General features: G+C 45.4%; 1 protein-coding gene across 2 annotated transcripts in view; it reads right to left on the bottom strand.

Moving 5' to 3' along the window:
- The window catches only part of RPTOR (regulatory associated protein of MTOR complex 1), a 171,744-nt gene that overhangs the window by 111,526 nt on the left and 38,720 nt on the right, over positions 1-21,498 (bottom strand). For both annotated transcript variants that reach the window (XM_072112476.1, XM_072112477.1), the window contains exons 2-3: positions 14,352-14,454; positions 2,238-2,320 (exon numbers count right to left, since the gene is read on the bottom strand). In XM_072112476.1, coding sequence (XP_071968577.1) covers positions 2,238-2,320; positions 14,352-14,454 — 186 coding nt within the window. The remainder of the gene's footprint in view (positions 1-2,237; positions 2,321-14,351; positions 14,455-21,498) is intronic.

The following is a 21,498-nucleotide window of genomic DNA, read 5'->3' as shown; positions in this document are numbered from 1 at the left end:
CTCAGATTTATACTTGTACTCACCACAAGGGGAGCTCCGCAGCTGCATATTCCAGGATTGCAGCTTCACTTAAAAGGACATTTTCCATCAGGATAAAGGATTGTAAACCAAGCACAGTGACATACTGGGGTGCGCCCCCCTCTGTCAGGATCCACTTCTCTTTAGCTTCCTATGCCCTTGTTTTTACACAAAGAAGAATTGTGCAAATTAGCTTGAGTGGCTCTGGGTTCAATTAACATCTATGGAGCCCAGAGCCCCTCAGACTCATTTGCATAGGTTTTAAAACTTTTTTTTTGTAAAAACGAGGCCAAATTGAGCTAAAAGAAGAACAGAACCCGCCAGAGGGGGAGCACACCAGCATGTAGTTGTGCTTGGCTTACACTCCACTATTCTGGTGTTAGATGTCCTTTAGATGCACTGCAAACGTGTCCTCACACTGCTATGCTCTGAGCGCTCTGCATGGACCTGTTGTACAGCTCACACAATCTACTAGGAGTGGAAGCTGTTGCAGGAATCTGGTTGCAGTAGCTTAAAGCAGAGGCATGGGGACTGTGGAGCGGTTCGATGCAAAGCGATCAGAGCACAGCAGTGTTAGGACACACCCCCAGTGCACATTAGAAGCTACAATCCTGTGTTTATTTGTAAGTGTCCAGCTGCTATTAACAACATACACTAAAGTAAGATTACACAGGGACAATTTAGCAAGCTTTGTGCAGCGCTGCATAATCTGTAGGCGCTATATAAAGAATTATCTACCCAACCCTGACCGCAAAGAGCACAGCAGTGTGAGGAGGACAATATCTAACCCTTGTGGCAGACTACGAGGTCATAGCTGCAGACACAACCCCATTAAACTTCACCTTCCTAGTTATACGTTTTTTGCTTTACGGATACCAGGACATCAAGTGTCGCATCCCGGAGACCTGAAGTGCGTCTGTGCTCACATCAGCAGCACAATGGGAGGACGTCGTGTATTTATAAGGACTAAAGTTTCCATGTCTGGGTCTGAGCTTGTTCCAGCATATTCCTCTTTGGTAGCATCGCAGCCGCCCCTCAGACAATACGTGTTTTGTATGAAAAGAGCCGGAGCATACTCAATGCTGACAGCATCAGCTGCACTTGATGAATTCGAGAACACCGCCCCGCTAAGCCGGCCGTACACCACTTGGCAGCCGTCACTAATTGCCTTTAAAGTACCTTCATCATACAGGACGGGGGGGGGGGGAGAGCGGCTGCCAGCCGGAGTTTAGTAATGTCCTGTCCAAATGACCGATTCATCTCTCGCCGGAGCCTCGCACCTTCTAAGTGTCTACGTCTGGCGTTAAATACCAACTCTGACAGATGGACGTCCTCCTCGTGGAGACATCGTCTGCCCGCGGTCTAGTTGTTTTTATCATAAGTGATGGCCAAGTCCTGATGCGGCAACCATATAATGGCCAAAACATTGTAAGAAGGTCCCGCCGGATACATCAGGAGGCTCTGACCGAATGTGCCACCATCCTTCGAGCTCCACCATGACCACTAGACGTAGAGGTGGCATAAAAGGTCAAAATAAACTCAACTCCTGGAAGTTCACATGGGATTACGATTATTTCAGAGCTTGTACAGTGGCGTATCATCCCTGAGAAGTGTCCACCATGGAGCGGACGTGATAATTTCAACTCAATGTATATGGTGTCTCACGATCATGGAAAAAAAAAAACTTCACAATACTAGATAGGAAACCCAAATTCAACATGGCACCCCAATTTCAACTTTCACTCTAGCATCATTCTGGATGGTCCCAAAAGGTTCTCAGTTATGTGCAGTAAGTTGCTCCAAATTCTCTGCCCACAGAAAGCATCCTGCCATTCATGGCAAACCGTAGGAGGTAAGAACTCTGTAAATAGTCTAAAAAGTTCTCTCCTTCATTAGCAAGAAGTTTGTCCGACTCCCTCATACATATGCATGTGTAATTAATGGAGAGCTGTGACCAGACCCCTCTAGCAACAGATTATCACCAAAGAACAAACAATCGGGCAGCTTAAATTCAACTCGCCCGATCTTAATCTTGACCAATATCAACGAGGGTCTAAGTAGAGTCAGGAGGACCCATGCACATTAGATGGTCAGCCATACCATCCAAAAATCTGCGGATCAAGGCTGTTGTCGGAGCTGAAAAGACAGATAAACTAATCACGTTGCCTTGAAATTTAGCCACAGGGCTATAGAAAAATCTGCAGCTATATTAAACTCACCCGGGGCTGCCAGTTCTCATATTGCTTTTGCAGGTTGGCCCCAATGGTCTCCAAAGCTTTCTGAGGACCCATCGCCAAAGGATCTGAAGGAATAAAAACACAAGAAATGAAAGTTCTCATTTACCAAAACCTCAAGGACCAAGTGAGAAAGTAATCAATATTGGATGTAAGACTAGACCAGACAGAGAGAACGGATTCAAAAGATGGACTCAATACTGGGTATAGCTCATTATAGACATACAGGGCCACCAAAGCAATTAACCTACATTAGTTTGCCGTCAAAGATGGAGTAGAGCAATGTATTTTAAGGTGGAAGACCTCAGATGTCATAGATGTGCTCACTCCTTAAAAATAAAGCCCCCTTGAACCATCCAAGGTATGGCACCTTTTCTGGTCACCTAGGTAGTGCACCCAATTTATCCCACCTTCGAAAGGAAATTCACTGACCGCTTAATGACGACGATAAGGAGATTGTAAGTAAAGACAACTTCCAAGACTATACACGTGGGTGAATGTCTCGCCACAAAAAGAGAACAAAAAAAAGTTTAAAATGTAATAAAACTACAGTGGATTATCATTCAGCGCAGATATGAATATTTTAGCAGAAGACCATGTCAGAACAAGGCCAAGTGCCGGCTAGAAGGATGATGGGAATGTTAATACGGTAAACGCTCCTACTGGAGACGCTGAATGGAAAAATTAGTCAAATTAAATTGTAATTTCCAAGTCTAATTTGCCATAAAACGAGGGGAGTTAGTTAATATGACAGTGCATGGGAGAAAACTGTACACTCGTGAGATGCCGGGGTAGGATTGGCCATTTGGGTTGGTTGTCCTTCTAAGTTATGTTACAATATTCGTAAGCAGATACTTGGGAAACCTCTAGGGCAGTGATGGCGAACCTTTTAGCGGCCGAGTGCCCAAACTGCAACCCATCCAAAAGTTAAAGCAGTAACTTGTTGCTCCCTGTTCAACAACTTTCAATCATATTGGCCTCCTGAGGACAGCAACTCAGTAGAAAGATGGAAAATTTTCATCATTTTAGCTTCTTTCCAGTGTCCCTGTGTACACAGAGAATCGTGGGGACAGCAGGAGGTCCTCCAAAGATAATTCGGCCCTGTCTACACATTCTCCCTCTTCCTACAGTCCCAAGTATCGAAGCAAGTATCAAAATATCACTGAAAGCAGCATCTTTTAAGTTGCTTGGAACTACAGTGGTGGCCATAGGTTCGTCACCACTGCTCTAGGGCGTGCCTTCACTTGATGGATGTCCATCCATGGACCTTATAATTATGAGATACCGGTATGTTGAATACAGTCCTGGCACCATTCTGGCATTGCACATGTAGCCTCATCCTACAGAACATGGTCAAGAGTAAAACCTTGTCTGCATTTGCAGTAACTACTGGAAGGAAGATGCCAACAAGCAAGTGGAGAACAAGAGCAAGAACCTTCTCTGAACTTTTGTAAAGTTAAACAATAGATCCCCCATCACTGCTGGACTCAAGGAAGTATTAACACAGGGACACTTTCACTTTTCGAGAGGCCTCACGATAGACTGCATCTTTTCCTATGCTCTTGTGTCACATGCGGCACGGTATTTGCAACATTTACTTACCTGGTCCAGTCGCAATCCAGCGGCGCGTTCCGTCTGGTTTTCCGATGGCCAAATCCCCCCACCCACCGATTTCTGTTGCGTGAAAGCCCACAATCCGATCGCGTACACCAAAATCCCGGGGCAATTTGTTGCAAATCGGAAAAATTTGGGAAACCCGGCGGAAAAAACGCGATTCGGACCCTTAGTAAATGTGCCCCATTGTTACCATCAGTCCACGAATACCTTATGCAGATAAAATCCAAAGGACAGCGAGACCAGATAGAGCCCAATAGTCAATTTCTAAAGTAAATGGTCAAGATAGATCGTTAAATTGTCTGCACGCTCCCAGAATTATACATATTAACCTGATGACTTTACTCCGTCAAGTGGAAACTCCCAATTATTTTCCAAAAAGTCACCATACTGATGGCCTCAAAGGTCTCATTTGCCCCAAGGACCAAGAAGAAGTTTAATGCTTGCAACCTACCGCCGCTGATTCACTGAGGGGCCATGAAGAGGTTGAGAAATAAATTCATCAAATTACGTGTTCGCTCACTCCGAGAAAGAATCACGTCTCGCGTGCGTCTCCATAACACAGGCAAAAAAAAAAAAAAATGTTTCTTTTCCCTGAAATACTGAAAACTGCTCCCGGCTAAAGTGATCAGAGACCGATCATAATGGAACAGGGTTTTTGCAGGTGGCCTTTTGGCTTGGTGCTCTGCTTGTCTGACTCAGCCGCCATCCATCTACAATGAGCAGAAACACGACTGAGCTACATACAGATGCTTTATCGACATTACACGTCCAGAATTAATGACGACTCCACGGGATGCAAACAAAAGGGCTGCGTATTACTCAACGTGCAGAAAACTAAAAAGATTGTGCTCTCTTAAGTGTACGAAAAATATTTCACACGGATAAATTAGACCCAAGTTAAGAAGAGATGGGAACCCCTCCAAGACAGAAGGCCCAACAAGCAAAAATCAATGGCTTCCTCTTGCCGAATCTTGAGGAAAGCCCTACACCTTGGCACCGGAGATGGATCCAAAGCTTCTGTGAAGGAATTGTCCTGGTGCATCCTCCTAAAGATGACGGTTGGGTAACAGGTGAGAGTAAGGAACCGGAAAGCCACATGCAACCTCCCTAGGCTTCTCCCTAGGCTTCTGCACCTTGGAGAAACCCTCGCGACTAAGAGTGGCATGACCACCAAGTGAAAACGGAAAAACAAATGGCTACAAATGCGAGTAGTGATGATGACTTGACTGCTTCATCATCCTAATCACCTCCTAGCTAATTATGGCTGGATTCTGAAAGTTAACGATTTTCCATATCGAGATCCGACTGGTTGTCTTTAGGATAAGGTTTCTTAAGAAACTATATAGACCACCGATGTACGATGGCTACTCACTGAGTCCTATCAAGTTGGTTCCATGTTTGGTACAATATGATTTAAATGATCAGTAAAAAAACTTAACAAATTACTACTAAAAGCAAATAGAAAAAATTAACAAAAAAAAAAAAAAAAAAAGTATTTCACTTAAAAGGGGTTTTCCCACTAAGCAAGTTGGGCCCAATACACAGCATAGGGCCTAATTGATGGGTGGGGGTCACAGTGAATAGACCATACAGATGAGGAGAACAGACAAGTGGTCTGACGGGGGTACATCCAGACCCCTTGTCGCTCCCGGATATGAGCGGATCAACCGGTTGGAAAGTCCAACGTAAGTGCGCACGCGGACCCTCAGTAAGTAAGCCCCAATGTCTGTACATTTGCGCAATTTAAGCTTTTTAGCAAATTATATAAAAGGGGTTGTCTGGTAATAGCAAGTTAGTCCCTATCCGATAGATTGGGCCTTACTTACTGATTGGTGGGGGTCTCAGTGATGGGAAGGCCACAGATCACGAGAACAGGGGTGTCTTGTATCCACATTGCACCAGAGATGACCGTCCGAGAATGCACCAGCTGCTTCGTTTATTCTCCATGGATGGGGCCTAATTTGCTATTACTAGACAAGCCCTTTGATTTTTCTTGCTGATGGTTTCCCCTCTCAGGTACTTCTATTAGTTCGCCTTACAACAACGTTTTGGTCTCCGAGGCGCGACTATCAAGATATCAAGAGAGTCCTGCGACGACTGATCAAATTGAAGCTGAGAGGATCGGAAATGGTGAAGTATTTTGTGTCACTTGGAATTTGCCACGTTGCGCGCCGGTCTCGTCTCTCAATTTACACAGAGAATAGATCGTTTCTAGGTTTAATGAGCTGGAAACCACAGCCATTAGAGACGCCTTAATTCTCCTCCTGGATATGTGCTCTCCTGTCCCACTGAATCTTGGGAAATTAAATTAGGTATTTAATCATCTAAATCACAATGGGGAAAAGGTTCTTACTTTCTCACGTAAGCGCTCTCTCCGCTATAAACACGAAGAGGAGAAGCCGTAAATTTCTTGTAAAGGTGCCGCAGAACAACGGAAACCCTTTATGGGTTGCCTCGTCTTCCATTAATAAATTTCCAGCAGGTAGTGTGCGAAAAAAGCAGGCGCCCTTCATTTTTGGAAAGTATATTCATTAATTTGGTACCGGGGAACATATTAGCTGCTACTACAGATGTCATTCGTGATGAAGCCTTCAAAGAAAATAAGATTTCAGTCTCGATGGAAGGTGGGGGTTTATATCAATCACCCAATGCGGCTTTGTACTTTATGACAAAATATATAAATCAGAGGGTTTCGCCAAACTGAAGCCCAATAGGCTAAATTTTTAGCTGCAAAAATACAACTAGGTCTTGACACTTGGTTATATAAGTGGTTAGTGGTAGCTGGATTTTCGAAAACAGTCAAAAGTAAAAGGATCCATCTTGACATCCATGTGGGTTCCAATCAAATGGAGATCTGGTGGAACTTGAAGAGCTCCTCTACCATAGACGTGGCGATTGCAGGACACCGTCATCAACCAAGGCAAACGATGGGTGGCATGTAAAGGGTGGGGAAGGATGGATGGCAGATCTAGCGCAACTAGAGAACAATGGGGCTCAATTACTAAGGGTCAGCGGAGCACATTTTCGTCAGGTTTCCCGACTTTTTCCGTTTTGCACCGAATTGCCCCGCGATTTTGGCGCATGCGCTCGGATTTTGCCGGCTTGCATGCGACAAATCAGGGGGCGAGCCGTCGGCCAACCCGACAGATTCGGACAACGCACGGGATTTAAGATTTAGAATTGTATTGCAAGAGACGCACTTACAAGCACCGGGAAGAAGATGGTGAACTCTGGCGGACCTCAGCGCAGAAGTGACGGATGCAGGAACTCGGGTGCACGATCTTAGTGAATCACGCCAGACCCGAATCCTCGTCGGACAACGCACCGCAGGATCGCGACAGGACCGGGTAAGTAAATCTGCCCCAATGTCTGAATGTGAGGCTCAGTCCATTTAAGAATAGTCCACCAGAAGGTCTACCATAACCTCAACTCCTAACTCAAAATGTCAAGAACAGCTGTCGCAGTATGTAATGTAACACGGGGTAAACCGGCCCCTATACATACATAAAACTGTCCTGGATTCTGCGTTTATCCTTCCCTGGATAAAGGAAGGGGGTGGGTTGAGCAGGAGCAGCATAAAGCAACTAATTAAATGACTACAGGGTTATTAAGAACCTACCTCTTCCTGGAAAGCATTAGTCTGAATTTTGTGACAAACCATTAATAAGAAGATCCTAATGAGCGCGGCTTCATTACAATTCACAAAGAACGGTCGCAGATCTGCACGGCCCGTTGGGTCCTTGTGAGAAGAGGATTAGAGGCTTAATTCAGTCTTGTGCGGGCTGGCACTGATGGATAGGTGAACGTGGACTTAACTGCTTGGTGTCTTCACGAGGACAGTAGAAGGAATAAGAATAAGCTTTGGGGGACTCCATTGCCAAGGACTACCTGTACTTGGCCATGCATCAACAAAAAGCTGGAAGCCATTCGTGTGAGAAGGATATTGCCATCTTAAAAAGGGTGTCCAGGAAAGACAAAAACGTTACCAACACATGACTGCACTAAAATGTCCAACCTGTGAAAAGCTGAGGTGCCGGTTGAGGAAGACTGCAAATGTTACCGCTAAATCTTGGCAGCTCATGACTGCACATCAAAAAATAACACTTACTTTTGGGAATGAGGGGGGTGGTCGATCTAAAGGACATCTACCAACAGGATGAAGGCTTGTAAGCCAAGCACACTTGCATGCTGGTGTAGGCACCCTCTATCAGGTTATTTTCTTTTAGCTTTTTAGGATCCTATGATTACAGGGGGGAAAAAAAAAGTTTTAAAAATTATGCAAATGAGCCTGAAGCCCCTCAGACTCATTTGCATACTTTTAAAAACTTTTTTTTTTTTGGAATAACAATGGCATAAAAAGCTACAAGAAGAGCGGATCCTATCAGAAAGGGCACATGGCAGCATGTAAGTGTGCCTAGTTTACAATCCTTGATCCTAGTGGTAAATGTCCTTCAAAGCTACCTGAGCCAAATAAACTTGAATGACAGCTAAGGTGTAGGAACTCGGCTCACCCATGGCACAGTATGCGGCGATATAATTTCTGTATTCTGTCTATTTTGTTATCCACCCTTCCTCTTTTGACTATGGAGGCCACTTCCGCTTAGTATTTTATGTTTTTACCGACCCTTATTCCTCGTGTGACTGCTGTGGCCCCTTTTGGTTCCGTATCATATGTTAGTAACAAGCCCTTTTCATTTCGTGATCACTGAGGCCACTTCCAGTTCTGTTTCCTGTGTTTTTACCCTCCCTTATTCCTCTTGTGACTGCTGAGGCCACTTTTGGATCAGTATCATATCTTATTAACCCCCCTTCCTCCTCTCGTGATCACTGAGGCCACTTCCAGTTCTGTGTTTTTACCCGCCCTTCTTATTGTGACTGCTGAGGCCACTTCAGGTTCCATAACCAAGTTTTTACCCACTCTTCATCCTTTAGTTACCAGTGAGGCCACTTCCAGTTCTATATCCTATGTGAACTGCCCTTCTCTCTCTCGTGACCATGGAGGCCACTTCTGGTCCCTTATCTTGCGTTGTTACCCAACGTTCCTCCTCTCATGACCACCGAGGTCACTTCCGGTTCCATATCCTGTGGTTTTACTCGCCCTTCTTCCTGTTGTGACTGCTGAGGTCACTTCCAGTTCAGCATTGTATAAAATCGGCCTAGGGGATGGGAAATAGGTGAAAAGTACATTTTATGTTTCTACCTTGACCCTCTCTCTGGGCTTCCACGGGGCTTTTCCCTACTTAACTTTGAAATATCATTTTAGGAAAAAGTCTTAACCAACTTCAGAAAAATTCAGCCCTTGCATTTAATAGGCATAATTGTAATTTTTCCTCTACCCCCATAATTCCTGTATATAAATGTTTATATTTTGTCTCTCTACTGTCAATTGTGCAGAGCCATACTATCTGCCCAAGGACAATCCATGGGAGAATAGAGAGCGTCTAATTAGCATAGCTTGAGGGTAGTTGAATTGCTCAATATATCTACTTGGCTTTGTACTGTTAGATGGGTGGTCCACCATTTGACAGAGATCCAAAATTTTTGACATTGATTATTTGGGAATCGTGGGGGGGCTAGAGAGAAAATTCCAAGTACAGCACCAATTAAAGGATGCAAAGAATTGGTCTTAATGAGGTGGTAGAAAGTGAAAGGAGAAAGTAGTTGGACAGATCACCAAGAACTCTGTGTCTCACGCGGAAGCGGTGTCCGCCCAACGCTATAGGGGGCGCTTTCATCATCCGCACACGGCTAGGAAAAAAAGCACTTCACATCCATTCATAACGAAGAAAGAAACCGGACAATAAAACATCTTAACCGGTCATTTATTTCTTAGCTTTGGACGCTCCTCCTTTAAAAGCGGCCGACTGGCCCTGCGTGAAGAGAACAAGAAAAGCAAAAGCGCGGTGTGACGGGCATGTTCCTCTCCTCGGGAGATGGATTTTACGAGCCCTCATTTTCGGCGGTGCTACATTACTTGTGCTTGGAAACTGAAATCCCTTTAACCTGCCGGCATGGTGTCCATTATGTACAATGCGAGCGCGGCACGTCGGCACACGCCTTCAGCCGACTTGAGGGACCTCATCCCCCAAGCTTTAAAAAATATATGTATACATACAGAAAATTGGGGAGTTTTTAAGCAAAAAAAAAAAAAAAAAACCTCTCTCATACTTGCCAAAATAGATTTTATTTGCTTCCCGGCTAGTGAGTAATGCCTGACCGTAGAATAAAAAGGAGGAGAGACACCTGTCGTTCGGAGAGTGGGTGACGCTATATAAATGGAAATCATTACCTAGAATCCCCATCTGGATCCCTACAGTCCCATGTGTCAGGGATAACAGATTTAGACAACATGTTGCACATACTCCTACAATGCTAATTGCAGAAGGCTGGCGGTGGGAGATCCATCATACTATACGGAGTACGACGTCCCCAGCGAAAGCCGCCACCAGTCACGACTCTCCTATCATACAGGTCCCCATCGACTCCGGCATACATTATATCATGCAGCAGATTGTACGGAGCGTAACACATTCAGTGCTCGGGAATTCTATTATACGGCTATACAGAAGAGGATTTCTATTCATTGGGGAAGAGGGGGGTGTATGGGCCCCCATGTGCCCGCTAGTCATATACAGCTTTTAGAAGACTGTAGGACGGGGTATGACAATCCTTTTCTTACAGAAAGCTGCAGGTGCTCCGTATCTCCTCTGGAATCACAGCTTCTTCATCCATGATTGAGATTTACAAGTCTATCCAGCCTCTACGCTTTCAGAGACTCGGTAAAGCCATATTGTTAGTACATCAGAAGGAATACTTATAGAAGTATATATTTTTTACAAAATATATATTTTTTTGCAACATCCGTGCAACCTACACCAAGATTAGAATATAACACCAGGGTGGGAATATACCGGGTGCTATCGTGGTTCCAGGATAAATCCTTACCAGAAAGTAACTATTGTTTTCCCCTTCACCAAGACGGCACCAACCAGAGGGAATTTTGGAGACAAGATTCGGGAGGGACGATAGAGTAGAGGACCTTCCTCCCGAACTAAAGATCAAGAGAATCCACCACAGTTCTGGGATCGTTGTCTCCTTTAGGTCTTCCAGAAAAAAAAAATAATAGCTGGACTGTCTTACGCCTTTGGTTTGGAGATTTGTAAGTACAGGCAGTCCCCGGGTTACGTACAAAATAGGGTCCATAGGTTTGTTCTTAAGTTGAATTGGTATGCAAGTCGAAACTGTACATTTTACAATTGTTGATCGAGACAAAAAAAAAATTTTTGCCCCAGTGTCAATCAATCAGAGTTTAAAAATTTTTTTTGCTGTAATTGGACCAAGGATTATGAATAAAGCTTCATTACAGACACCTTACAGCTGATCATCGCAGTCTGGGGCTATAGTAAAGCACATTTAAATGTGATGGTGGATTCCTCCTCCCCGCCTCTGTCCTAATCTGTAATTTAATAAACCAGATACTAAAATTAAAATTTTAACAAGTTGGGTAATATGTAAATTACATATTACACGGGGCGTGGCCTTAGCTCCAAATGTTTGGCCAGGCTTGTACACAGAGGTTACAGATAAGGGCAGAGGCAGGAGGAGGAATCTACCATCAGATCTTCTTTCGATGGTAGATTCCTCATGGTAGATTTCCTTTAAAGGACATATCCCAAAAGCTGGACCAGACATGGATTTGAGGGAATCTGTCGTCAGCAACTGGCCTAATAAACCACTATCAGTATATTGTCAGGTAGTGTAACACCTAGTTTCTGTTTCTTTCATGTTCCGTTGTGGTGGCATCATCCAGAATATCAACTTTGAAGTGTGATGTAAATTGGTTCTATAAAGTCAAGGAGGCGGAGATTTTAAAACTGAAGTCAAGGTGGGGAGCTTAGAACACCTCCTCCTCTGTGACTGATATCATGCATCGGACTTCAGGAGCTCTGGTTAGTGATGCCCTTGGATGTTTGTCCCAGGAAAGAAGAAGGAAATTTTGAAGAGTTACTAGGCCCAAAGAACCTCAGGAATGGCTGCAGTCAAGAGCCCTAGCAGGGACGTGGCTGACATGATTGAACACAAGGGGCTAATCTGACACAGAGTCTAGACAAACCACCAAAAACCAAAAAAGTTTTTGTAGAGTGAGAGTTGTGGAGGATGTTTCTGGATTTATGAGCCAAACAAGTGATTTAAGAGGTGACAAACCACGCCTGATCTCTTATTGCCAGAATGGAGGCAACAACTAACAGAAAATAGTCCAAATCTGGGATGAAGAGGCTCTTACCTTATCTTTTGTAAGCCGCGATTTCTGAAATAATTTTGGTTAAGACCCTTGGGGCTATAGCAATACCAAAAGGGAGCGTCGTGTATTGAAATTGGAAAACCTCTTGCAATACTTGAAATCGGTATTTTTAGGTATTTTTGATATTCTGGACGGATGGTATCTGGTAGATCTAGTAGTATGCATCTGCCAGGTCTATTGACGCCATATGACAATTTGGAAAAAGGAGCTTTATTGTGGACCTTAAGGTTTCCATCTTTAATCTTGGAACCTGAAGATGTCCGTTTAAGGATTTAAAATTTATGATGGTTCTTAGGGCTCTGTTGGGATTTTTAAACCCCTGTTCACCTTCCCCTGGAGGTACTTGAGAAGTGTTGACATTTCGGACATCATGGCTATGGAGTTGCTTCCAGGTGGCATTTTTGTTATTTTGAGGAGGAGGAGGAGAAGTAGTAAAGTCCATAGTTATCCTGTGCAGAATGGAACTGGGGAGCTAATCCCTTTTTGATATTTACTTTCAAGTGTAGAAGAGGAGGAGGGGTAATCTTCCTCCCACTTGGTGCCATTATGGGCTCGGATTGGCCTGCTTAATCAAAAATCCTCTATTTCTCTGGGGAGGCTTAGAAGATTGCATTCTTGAGCCTTTTGGCTTTCTTTTGGTATCTTGGAAGGAACAGGAAGGGTCTGAATTTGATAAATCATTTCCTTCTATCTAACAAGTCATCCAATACCGGTCCAAAAAGGAAATTTGCATCAAAAGGGAATACTGCAGAGATGACATCCCCAGATCACAAGGACCTACTAAGAGTCTCAACGCATCTATGGAGGCTTTAGCTAAAAAGGTGGCACCCCTCTGGATAGATGTGATGGATAAACCCAAGATTTCTTTAGGGGCTTTATTTTGTATTTCTCCCATCCAGCTGAGCTACATTAGAACCAAATGGCCAACACAGGTTTGCAACATTAGGTTTGAAGGCGGCTTTGGAAGACTCCCATGACATCCTAAGAAACCCACCTGCTTTCTTATCCATAGGATCTTTACGCAACCTTAAGAGGAAGGGAGGATCTACAGGACATCTTAGTAATGGAGACATCAATCGTAGGTGGGGAGAAGCAGGAGGAAGTAGAATCTAAGTCAAAGGGTCCACTTGACCGCTCTAGGAATGAAGGATTTTTTATCAGGATTTTCCCATTCTTTGGAAATCAAGGTTGAAATAGTTACTATGGAAAGGGAAGGTGCAAAGTTTTTCAGCCAAACCTTCAAACATGATATCTTGAATCAATTTAGGTTCTTTCTATTTTTATTAAAATGTTGGTCCTCGACCAAAAAGGCAGAGGGGGCCAAATCCTCTCTAATAAGATCTTCCTCTACTAAATTTGAGGGTTCTTTAGACCTAGGGGCAGAGAAGGTGGGTCCCGGAAGATCTGGGTTAATTAAACTGGTCTCGTGTTATAGACCTCTTTGACCAATTTTTGGACATCTATCCAGAACATATTTGGATGCTGAATACTGTATAATATACAAGGACTAATAGGACCGATCATTACCAGGTGGTATAAGAGGACTATCAAGTCATGTATGTCCCCCACAGATCATCAATAGCCAATGGGAACGATGGAAACAGTCAATTATTCCATACTTTCCCATAGACTTTGAAAATAAGTGGTGGTCTTGCATTCAAACAAAAGACCGTCAGGCAAAAACTATCGCTTTGTCAACTCGCTCTTAAAGGGGTTGGCCGCTTTGCGATAAATCTGTTCCATTAGACAAATCTCTGCATGTATATGTCCCTGTGTCCTTGCCTCCTATGAGAGATTCAGCCTTTCCCTGTTCTCACCATGCTGCCCTGTGCATTTATATTCAGCTTTCCTTTTCTGACTCCTTCAGTCCATCCTAATGGTGTCACATACTGCGACTCTCTTAACTGTCTGTCCTCAATGCCAAACACAGTAAGAAGAAGGGAGCAGGAGGAGTCATAATCTCCTGCTACAGCTCCTCCTGTTCATCAGAGCTCAGACATGTAAACAAAGATCGAAGGAAAGTTTGCAGACAGCACTAAAGTAAATAGCAGGACTGCTGAATCAATTGATGAACTTTTAGGGATTATTATTAAGGTAGTAAAGGAACATGGGAAACTTATGTAAAAGAGTGGCCAGCCCCTTTAAATACCCAACACATTCTATGAATGACTACTACTTACCAATCCAACATTCTAGGCGGGCACAGGGGGTGGTCTTCACCACATCTGGTGGGTCAACTCCAACATTGAGACATAACACAAGGGCCACACTGACCGTTTTCATCTAAAACCAAAAGGAAAAGAAAAATTACCATTAAAGCGCAATGACAAAAGTTGACTCTGAAACCATATCTTTAAACAAAAACAAACAAAAAACAAACCAGAGACCTACTCACCTGCGCTCCTCTTCATCCCGACCCCAGCGCTAGTTGTCTTTAATGTTTATATGCCAAAAAGGCCCAGTAAAAAGACTTGTAACTAGAAGCTAGGAGTTCGGGGACAAGTGGTCCGGTACTCCAGGCTGCTAATTATGCACGCCCCTGCCACCTCCCTGTCACATGCTGGGAACATGTAAGTGGGTGGTGACGTCACGCGAGAGGTGAGGGCATCAATAATTAGCAGCATGAAGTGCCGGACATCTCGCCCACGTGCTCCGTGCTGCTAATAAGTCTTTTCTCTAGGAGATCCCAGTGTGTCAACATTGAAGACCAATACCAAGATCGGAATGAAGAGGAGCGCAGGCGAGTATGTCTGCTCTGTTTTTTAACCAAATGATTGTTCCCTTTGATAAGGAAATATCTAAAAGCAAAAACATCAATGTTACAAAAACCGACATATTTTCTTTTGTTTAGTTCCAGTACAAAAGGGAAGGATTGGACCATCAGCGAGTTAAAAATTACAAGAAGAACACTCATCTGGACGAGTTCTCGCTACAAAAAGAACTCCATAGAACTAAGCAACACAGTGTTGAGCAGACCCAACAGTCAAATTCGGGTTGCTGTATAGGGTTCTCTCATCTCTAGCGTCGGGAAACATTACCGTATTTTTCGTACTATAAGGCGCATCATTAATAAACGCCGGCTAAACTGTCTAGGTTCGTATATAAGGCGCACCGGATTATAATGCGCACCTGATTATAAGGATTATAAGAATGACCAGCAGGTGGCAGACCTGTGCACAGTTCAAGGCAGCTGTTGTCTGTAAGTACGGTTCATATATAAGGCGCACTGGACTATAAGGCGAACCTTTGATTTCTGAGAAAGTCAAAGGATTTTTTGTGCGCCTTATAATCCGAAAAATACGGTAAACATTCACAATGGGGGGGGGAGGGGGGGATAATAATCCAAAAAATGTTAGGAATGTCCTACAGTGGATTTTGACCTTTTGTGCGACCGGACCCTTTCTCGGTTGCTCATGGAAGCCTTGGGTCTTGGACCAACACCATCATGCAAGATGGTGCACTTGCTGGATTTATCAGGAGGTTCGGGTAGGGCATTTCTATACCCACGTCTGAACGGGCATGGGCAATTGTATGTGCACAATGCAGGAACGTCCTCACACCAACCCAAGACTACCCAGAACCCCTCTCTTCCCAACTGTAGTAGAGGGCCCGGTAGTCCCAATTTCCAGATTGACCAAATCACAGCTTCTAGGCCCGTTTTCAAGCATACAAGTCATGATATACCCTCACCCCCCCCCCCAAATAGAATGAAAAGGACTAAAATAAAAAAATATTAAAAAAAATTTTGAGTTTATGAATCTTTTTTTTTTCTTTTTTATGCCTGCACTTGAAAATCCCGTCACGTATTTTGATTGTCCTACCAAAGCGGTTCTAAATACAAGTCAGAAGCGTATACAGAGGGATACAGCTACATTAGGGAAAGGTTGTCAGAGAAGGAAGCGCGCTTGTGATAAGAGGTCATGCTATGAAACTGATAGAAAGACGTGAGAAATACCGGATTTACACAATAAGCGGTGAGTGCGAGGCACTGCCTCCGAGAGACACGGGAAGAAGCACCTTAACCAAATTATGGAGGAGCCTCGGAGGTTATGAGTCTATCTGAAGATAAGACACGTTTTTATTATACGCCCAAGGTGTGTGGTCAGCTTCTACAGATGGTACAACACATATACACACAACGCCGCAGTACAACAGGACAGCAGGAGGCCACATATGCCAACAATGCACAACATCTCAATGTATACGGAGAACATCACACCTTGGCCAACTGGGGAACATGACTGACATTTTAAGAATTCTTCTCAGTAGGGAAAATCTAATTTTAATAGCTGAGTGTATGTCTTTGTATGTATGTCCACATTGTCGCATTGGCAAAATTCTGCACAGCCGCTGTGCAATGTTTTGGCCCAAAAATGGGCTGCGTGTGACTCACTAAAGAGAATTCCCAAAGGAGTTGAAAGATGCTTGCTGCGTGTAAATGGCGGAAGAGAATTCCAGAGGCAGGGGAGACGCTGTAGGCACAGCTGTGGGAAGCAAGACGGAGCGCGGGGGGCGGGAAGCAAGACGGAGCGCGGGGGGCGGGAAGCAAGACGGAGCGCGGGGGGCGGGAAGCAAGACGGAGCGCGGGGGGCGGGAAGCAAGACGGAGCGCGGGGGGCAAGACGGAGAGCGGGGGGGGCAAGACGGAGAGCGGGGGGGCAAGACGGAGAGCGGGGGGGGCAAGACGGAGAGCGGGGGGGGCAAGACGGAGAGCGGGGGGGGCAAGACGGAGAGCGGAGGGGGCAAGACGGAGAGCGGAGGGGGCAAGACGGAGAGCGGGGGGGCAAGACGGAGAGCGGGGGGGCAAGACGGAGAGCGGGGGGGGCAAGACGGAGAGCGGGGGGGCAAGACGGAGAGCGGGGGGGGCAAGACGGAGAGCGGGGGGGGCAAGACGGAGAGCGCGGGGGGGCAAGACGGAGAGCGGGGGGCGGGAAGCAAGACGGGATGCGGGACAGAGCGCGGGGGGCGGGAAGCAAGACAGAGAGCAGGCGAGTTCAAGTCCCAGTCCGTCACATTTCCTATAGTCGCCACCAAAAATCCAACTGGTCTACGGGTTGCAACCCGCAGTGTTTGTGCCCGCATTCACCAAGAGGCCGGTGAATAAATTATAAAACGATGCAGCTCATTAAAAAGGGACATAGACAAAGGGCACACGAGCTCTCCTAAGGACACAACCTTGTTTTACTCTACAAATAAGGGAAATTACAGACAATATCCTAGAGTTTAATTGTAGTATAAACTCCCCAGGAGAACACATGTCTCTGCGTAGGTGCTGTATACCAAAAAAAAATGGGCCTTTACATAAACTTTTTGTTTATGTACACCGACTGTCTCGTCCGGAATCGACAGGATATTTTCCAGTCACAAACATGCACTAGGAAGCCACCACTTTTCGGCTATCCTCACATATGGCGTGTTACACATGCTACAGGTTTATGGACTTACATATGATAAAAGTTCAGACTATGTCAACAAAAGTCACAGAGTCACCGGCTAGCAGCCTCCCCCGGGTCCTCATTAGGATTCTAAGCAGCAGGAGGAAAACACTCGCAGCATTGCCGGAGCCATCGCAAATGTATAATTTATAAGGAAAGCAAGAAAACTAGAGAGCAGAGCCGATACCAGGCGGTGGCCTCATTACACATACACCAGTAATGGAGGCTTTACTTAGATGGAGGGGGCCGCAGTAGGGGACATTACTGAGGCATGTGAGGATAAATCATATTGTCCATCACATACTTCCAATTTCTGAATTTATAGCAGGAGGACTGAATACTTATTAAGGCAAAACATGGTGGGAATACAATGTTGTGTTCCGAAAAAGACCTTGTTCATGCGTACGGCCTCTTTCACGGAAACGGCCACATGCTTCCCGTGCTGTACCGTCCTCATACAGGCAGCTTAAGGTCACATACATTTAAATGGATGGATATGTGTATCATACGGATACGGTACAGATACAGTGACATACATGCACATACGGATGAAAAACGTCACGTATACACGGATGCATAGGGCACAGAAATACAGCACTGGAGACATATGTTCCTGTGAAAGAAGCCAGAGGGAGTGTGGGAAGGCGCATGCACCAAAACTCCCTTTGTGTCGCTGGCTTTAGGGCAGCTGTGTGCGTAATCTTCTATCCAGAATGCAGACACAAAGCCGGCGGTAGCACAGGCTGGCGCATGCGCCGTAGCTCCCTTTGCATGGCTAGCTCCAAGGAAGCTATGCACGTATCCTTCTATCCAGAATGCAGACGCATAACTTCCCTGTAGCCGGCGGTAATATGGGTTGGCGCATGCGCCATAGCTCCCTTTGCTTCACTGGGTTGAGAGAAGCTATGCACATATTCTTCTATCCATAATGTAGGCGCATAGCTTCCCTAAAGCCGGCAGTAGTACAGGCTGGCGCATGCGCTGTAGCTCCCTTTGCATGGCTATCTTTAAGGAACATATGCACGTATCCTTCTATCCATAATGTAGGCGCATAGCTTCCCTGAAACCGGTGGTAGTACAGGCTGCCGCATGCGCCATAGCTCCCTTTGCATGGCTATCTTTAAGGAACATATGCACGTATCCTTCTATCCATAATGTAGGCGCATAGCTTCCCTGAAACCGGTGGTAGTACAGGCTGCCGCATGCGCCATAGCTCCCTTTGCATGGCTATCTTTAAGGAACATATGCACGTATCCTTCTATCCATAATGTAGGCGCATAGCTTCCCTGAAACCGGTGGTAGTACAGGCTGCCGCATGCGCCATAGCTCTTTTTGCTTCACTGAGTTGAGCGAAGCAGTGCACATTTGCTTCTATCTAGAATGCAGGCGCATGGTTGCCCTGCACCCAGCGGTAATACAGGCTTGCGCATGCGCCATAGTTCCGTTTGCATCACTGGCATAAGAGAAACTGTGCGCATATCCTTACATGTAGAACGCAGCTGCACGTGGCCCACGTGTCCAATGTAGCTTCATACACATCACTGACACATGAGGGGGCGTCTCTGCAGTACTGGGGGTCTCAGTTGCCCTTGCAGCATTTTTGAATATTGTAAAAGATCTATTTTGGGGACAGAGGCGGCCGTACAGGGTATTATAAAATACAACTTCCGGATCACACTGCCCGGGGAATAAAGCAACGCCGGGTGACATAACAGATGCATTACAACTTTTAGTGCAGTCAGTGTGTGTAGAGGAGGTAACTCTGCCCAAGGAGAATCGCTCAATATCACCACGTGGAAGAATATTTTCAGAAGAAACAAATACAGTGATCCAAGTAGTTGTAAAAATCAAAACACAATTTTTTTTTTGGTTTTTGTTTTTTTGGACATTTCCGCAGACTAATTACAGGAAAGCGTTCTGCAAGCGTCGCCGGAGCCGTGATATTCTCGTAGAAGGACACATCACTCGCGGTCACGGATCTCCAACTTCCTCAATGTAGAACGTGCTAATTACATCTTAAGCAGCCCGAGCGAGCAGCCGGCACTATGCAGCCCAGGCCTCCCGTCCTCATTAGCTGCAAAAACCTAATCCCTGCCTGCAGAAATCAATATCCACTCAAACTGAGCAGCCACTTAAAGGTGCACGTTTCTGCCAGGTCCATGCGGCCCCACCTGCTAGAAGCATCGTCCTGATGGATCTGTGATTTATCTATCTGCAGGATATATGACTGCACTGGGTCATCCGGACTTCTCATAGGTCTTGATGCCCCCTGTAATATGACAGAATCCGATACACTTGCCTTCCCATAAACCTGTTCTTACTAAGGGTATGAGTAGCCTTAAGGGAACCTGTCAGGGCAATTTGGGACACTAAACCTCCAACAGGTCCTTACGGACCAGTGGTTCCATGTTCCAAATCACCCTGTAGGATTTAAAGTGTGCAGCTAGTGAAGTCTCCATAGCGCACCCCACTATCCCGGGGTCAGTTCCCCCAATGCAAGAGGGGACACCGGAATGGGATCTTGAGATGAGAGTCCGTTGTTCCTGTGCCTCATCGGACTCACAGGCAGGTAACTAGAAATGTTTCCCCCCCCCCCCCCCCCCCCCATTTTACTCTATGTACAGCCCTCGCACCGGTTGATTTGGGACCCTAAACTACAGGTACATAAGGACCTATAGTTGGTTTAGGGTCCCAAATCAACCTGAAAGGTCCTCTTTAAAAGGAAATCTATTATCAAAATCCATTTTGATAAAGAAAGAACACTTCCTCCTAGATCCAGGCTCCATGACCGTGATAATCTTCTTATACATGTTATCCACCGACTACTTCCTTCTAACATTATGCTAATGATCCAAAAGGGCTCTGTGGGTATTAACCGGGGTCCCTACGTTCCACAGTTTCACAGGTTGTTACACTGTGCAGGAGCACTTCACCACTAGGACCTTGTTAGATTACATCAATCAGAGGGTAGAGTAGGGGCAGGAGTGTGGGAGTAGGGGGCGAGTTACAGCTGGTGTAGCCACAGAACGGAGAGGCTCTGGTAACACCCTTAAGACTCATTAGCATAATTGATTTAAGTTGAAAAAAAAAGTAGGTAGCTCTGTGCCGTGGCTCCCACTACAAAGAGCAGGAGGCTACTTGCTTTCACCTCCATGTTTATTCATTCATGGACTACCCCTTTAAAGATTATTGTCTTGACCTTCACATCGCTCCGTGTTCATACCTTTGAGGAAGCCATTATTCCCATTTTCGGAGGAAGCATTGTGTCCCTCACGTTGGCATTGCTTATCTATACCAACAAACAGGCAGCAAGATGCCCGCTGCAGGAAGGATAAGCAAATACTGATTTATTTAGCTTTATTATCTAGAGGCGGTGTAGAGGGGGGGGGGGGGGGTGGCGGTGTAGACGGAGGGGGGGGGTAGGTCCAAATGGGGACTTGATGTTTCTCTGCACAAAGTTCTTCTTTAAAAATGAAAGAGCAATTATGTCAGAATATCTCCAGCGCTCGCAAGTCACACAAATACAATTCTTTTCTGAAGTCCTGACACAAGGCGAGTGCACGTGCAGCAGCTGCAATGCAGAGAAAAAGATCTATAATATATAAACATGGGGCTGAGCGCGGCCGGCCCGCTGCTTACTGCGTATAGTCACTGCTGGGGGTACAGCGCACCCTGTGCACACCGGAAGCTGTGGTCATCTGGTCAGCTGTCCAAGTAGTATCGCAACACGGTGACTTCACGTAAACCGAGCGTTTCACTTGCAGAATTTTGCACATTTTTTTGGGAAAGGGCGAAATCTATCGTGAAAACCCACAACATCCACAGCGCAGGTCACTTACAAAGTAGGTTTTGTAATGTCCGTGCTTAGGACTGAAAGACAGCGCCACTCGACT

Source organism: Engystomops pustulosus, chromosome 6 (assembly GCF_040894005.1).
Source record: "Engystomops pustulosus chromosome 6, aEngPut4.maternal, whole genome shotgun sequence".
Classification (NCBI taxonomy): domain Eukaryota; kingdom Metazoa; phylum Chordata; class Amphibia; order Anura; family Leptodactylidae; genus Engystomops; species Engystomops pustulosus.
The sequence above is the reverse complement of the archived record's forward strand: the minus strand, read 5'-3'. Positions and strand labels throughout refer to the sequence as shown.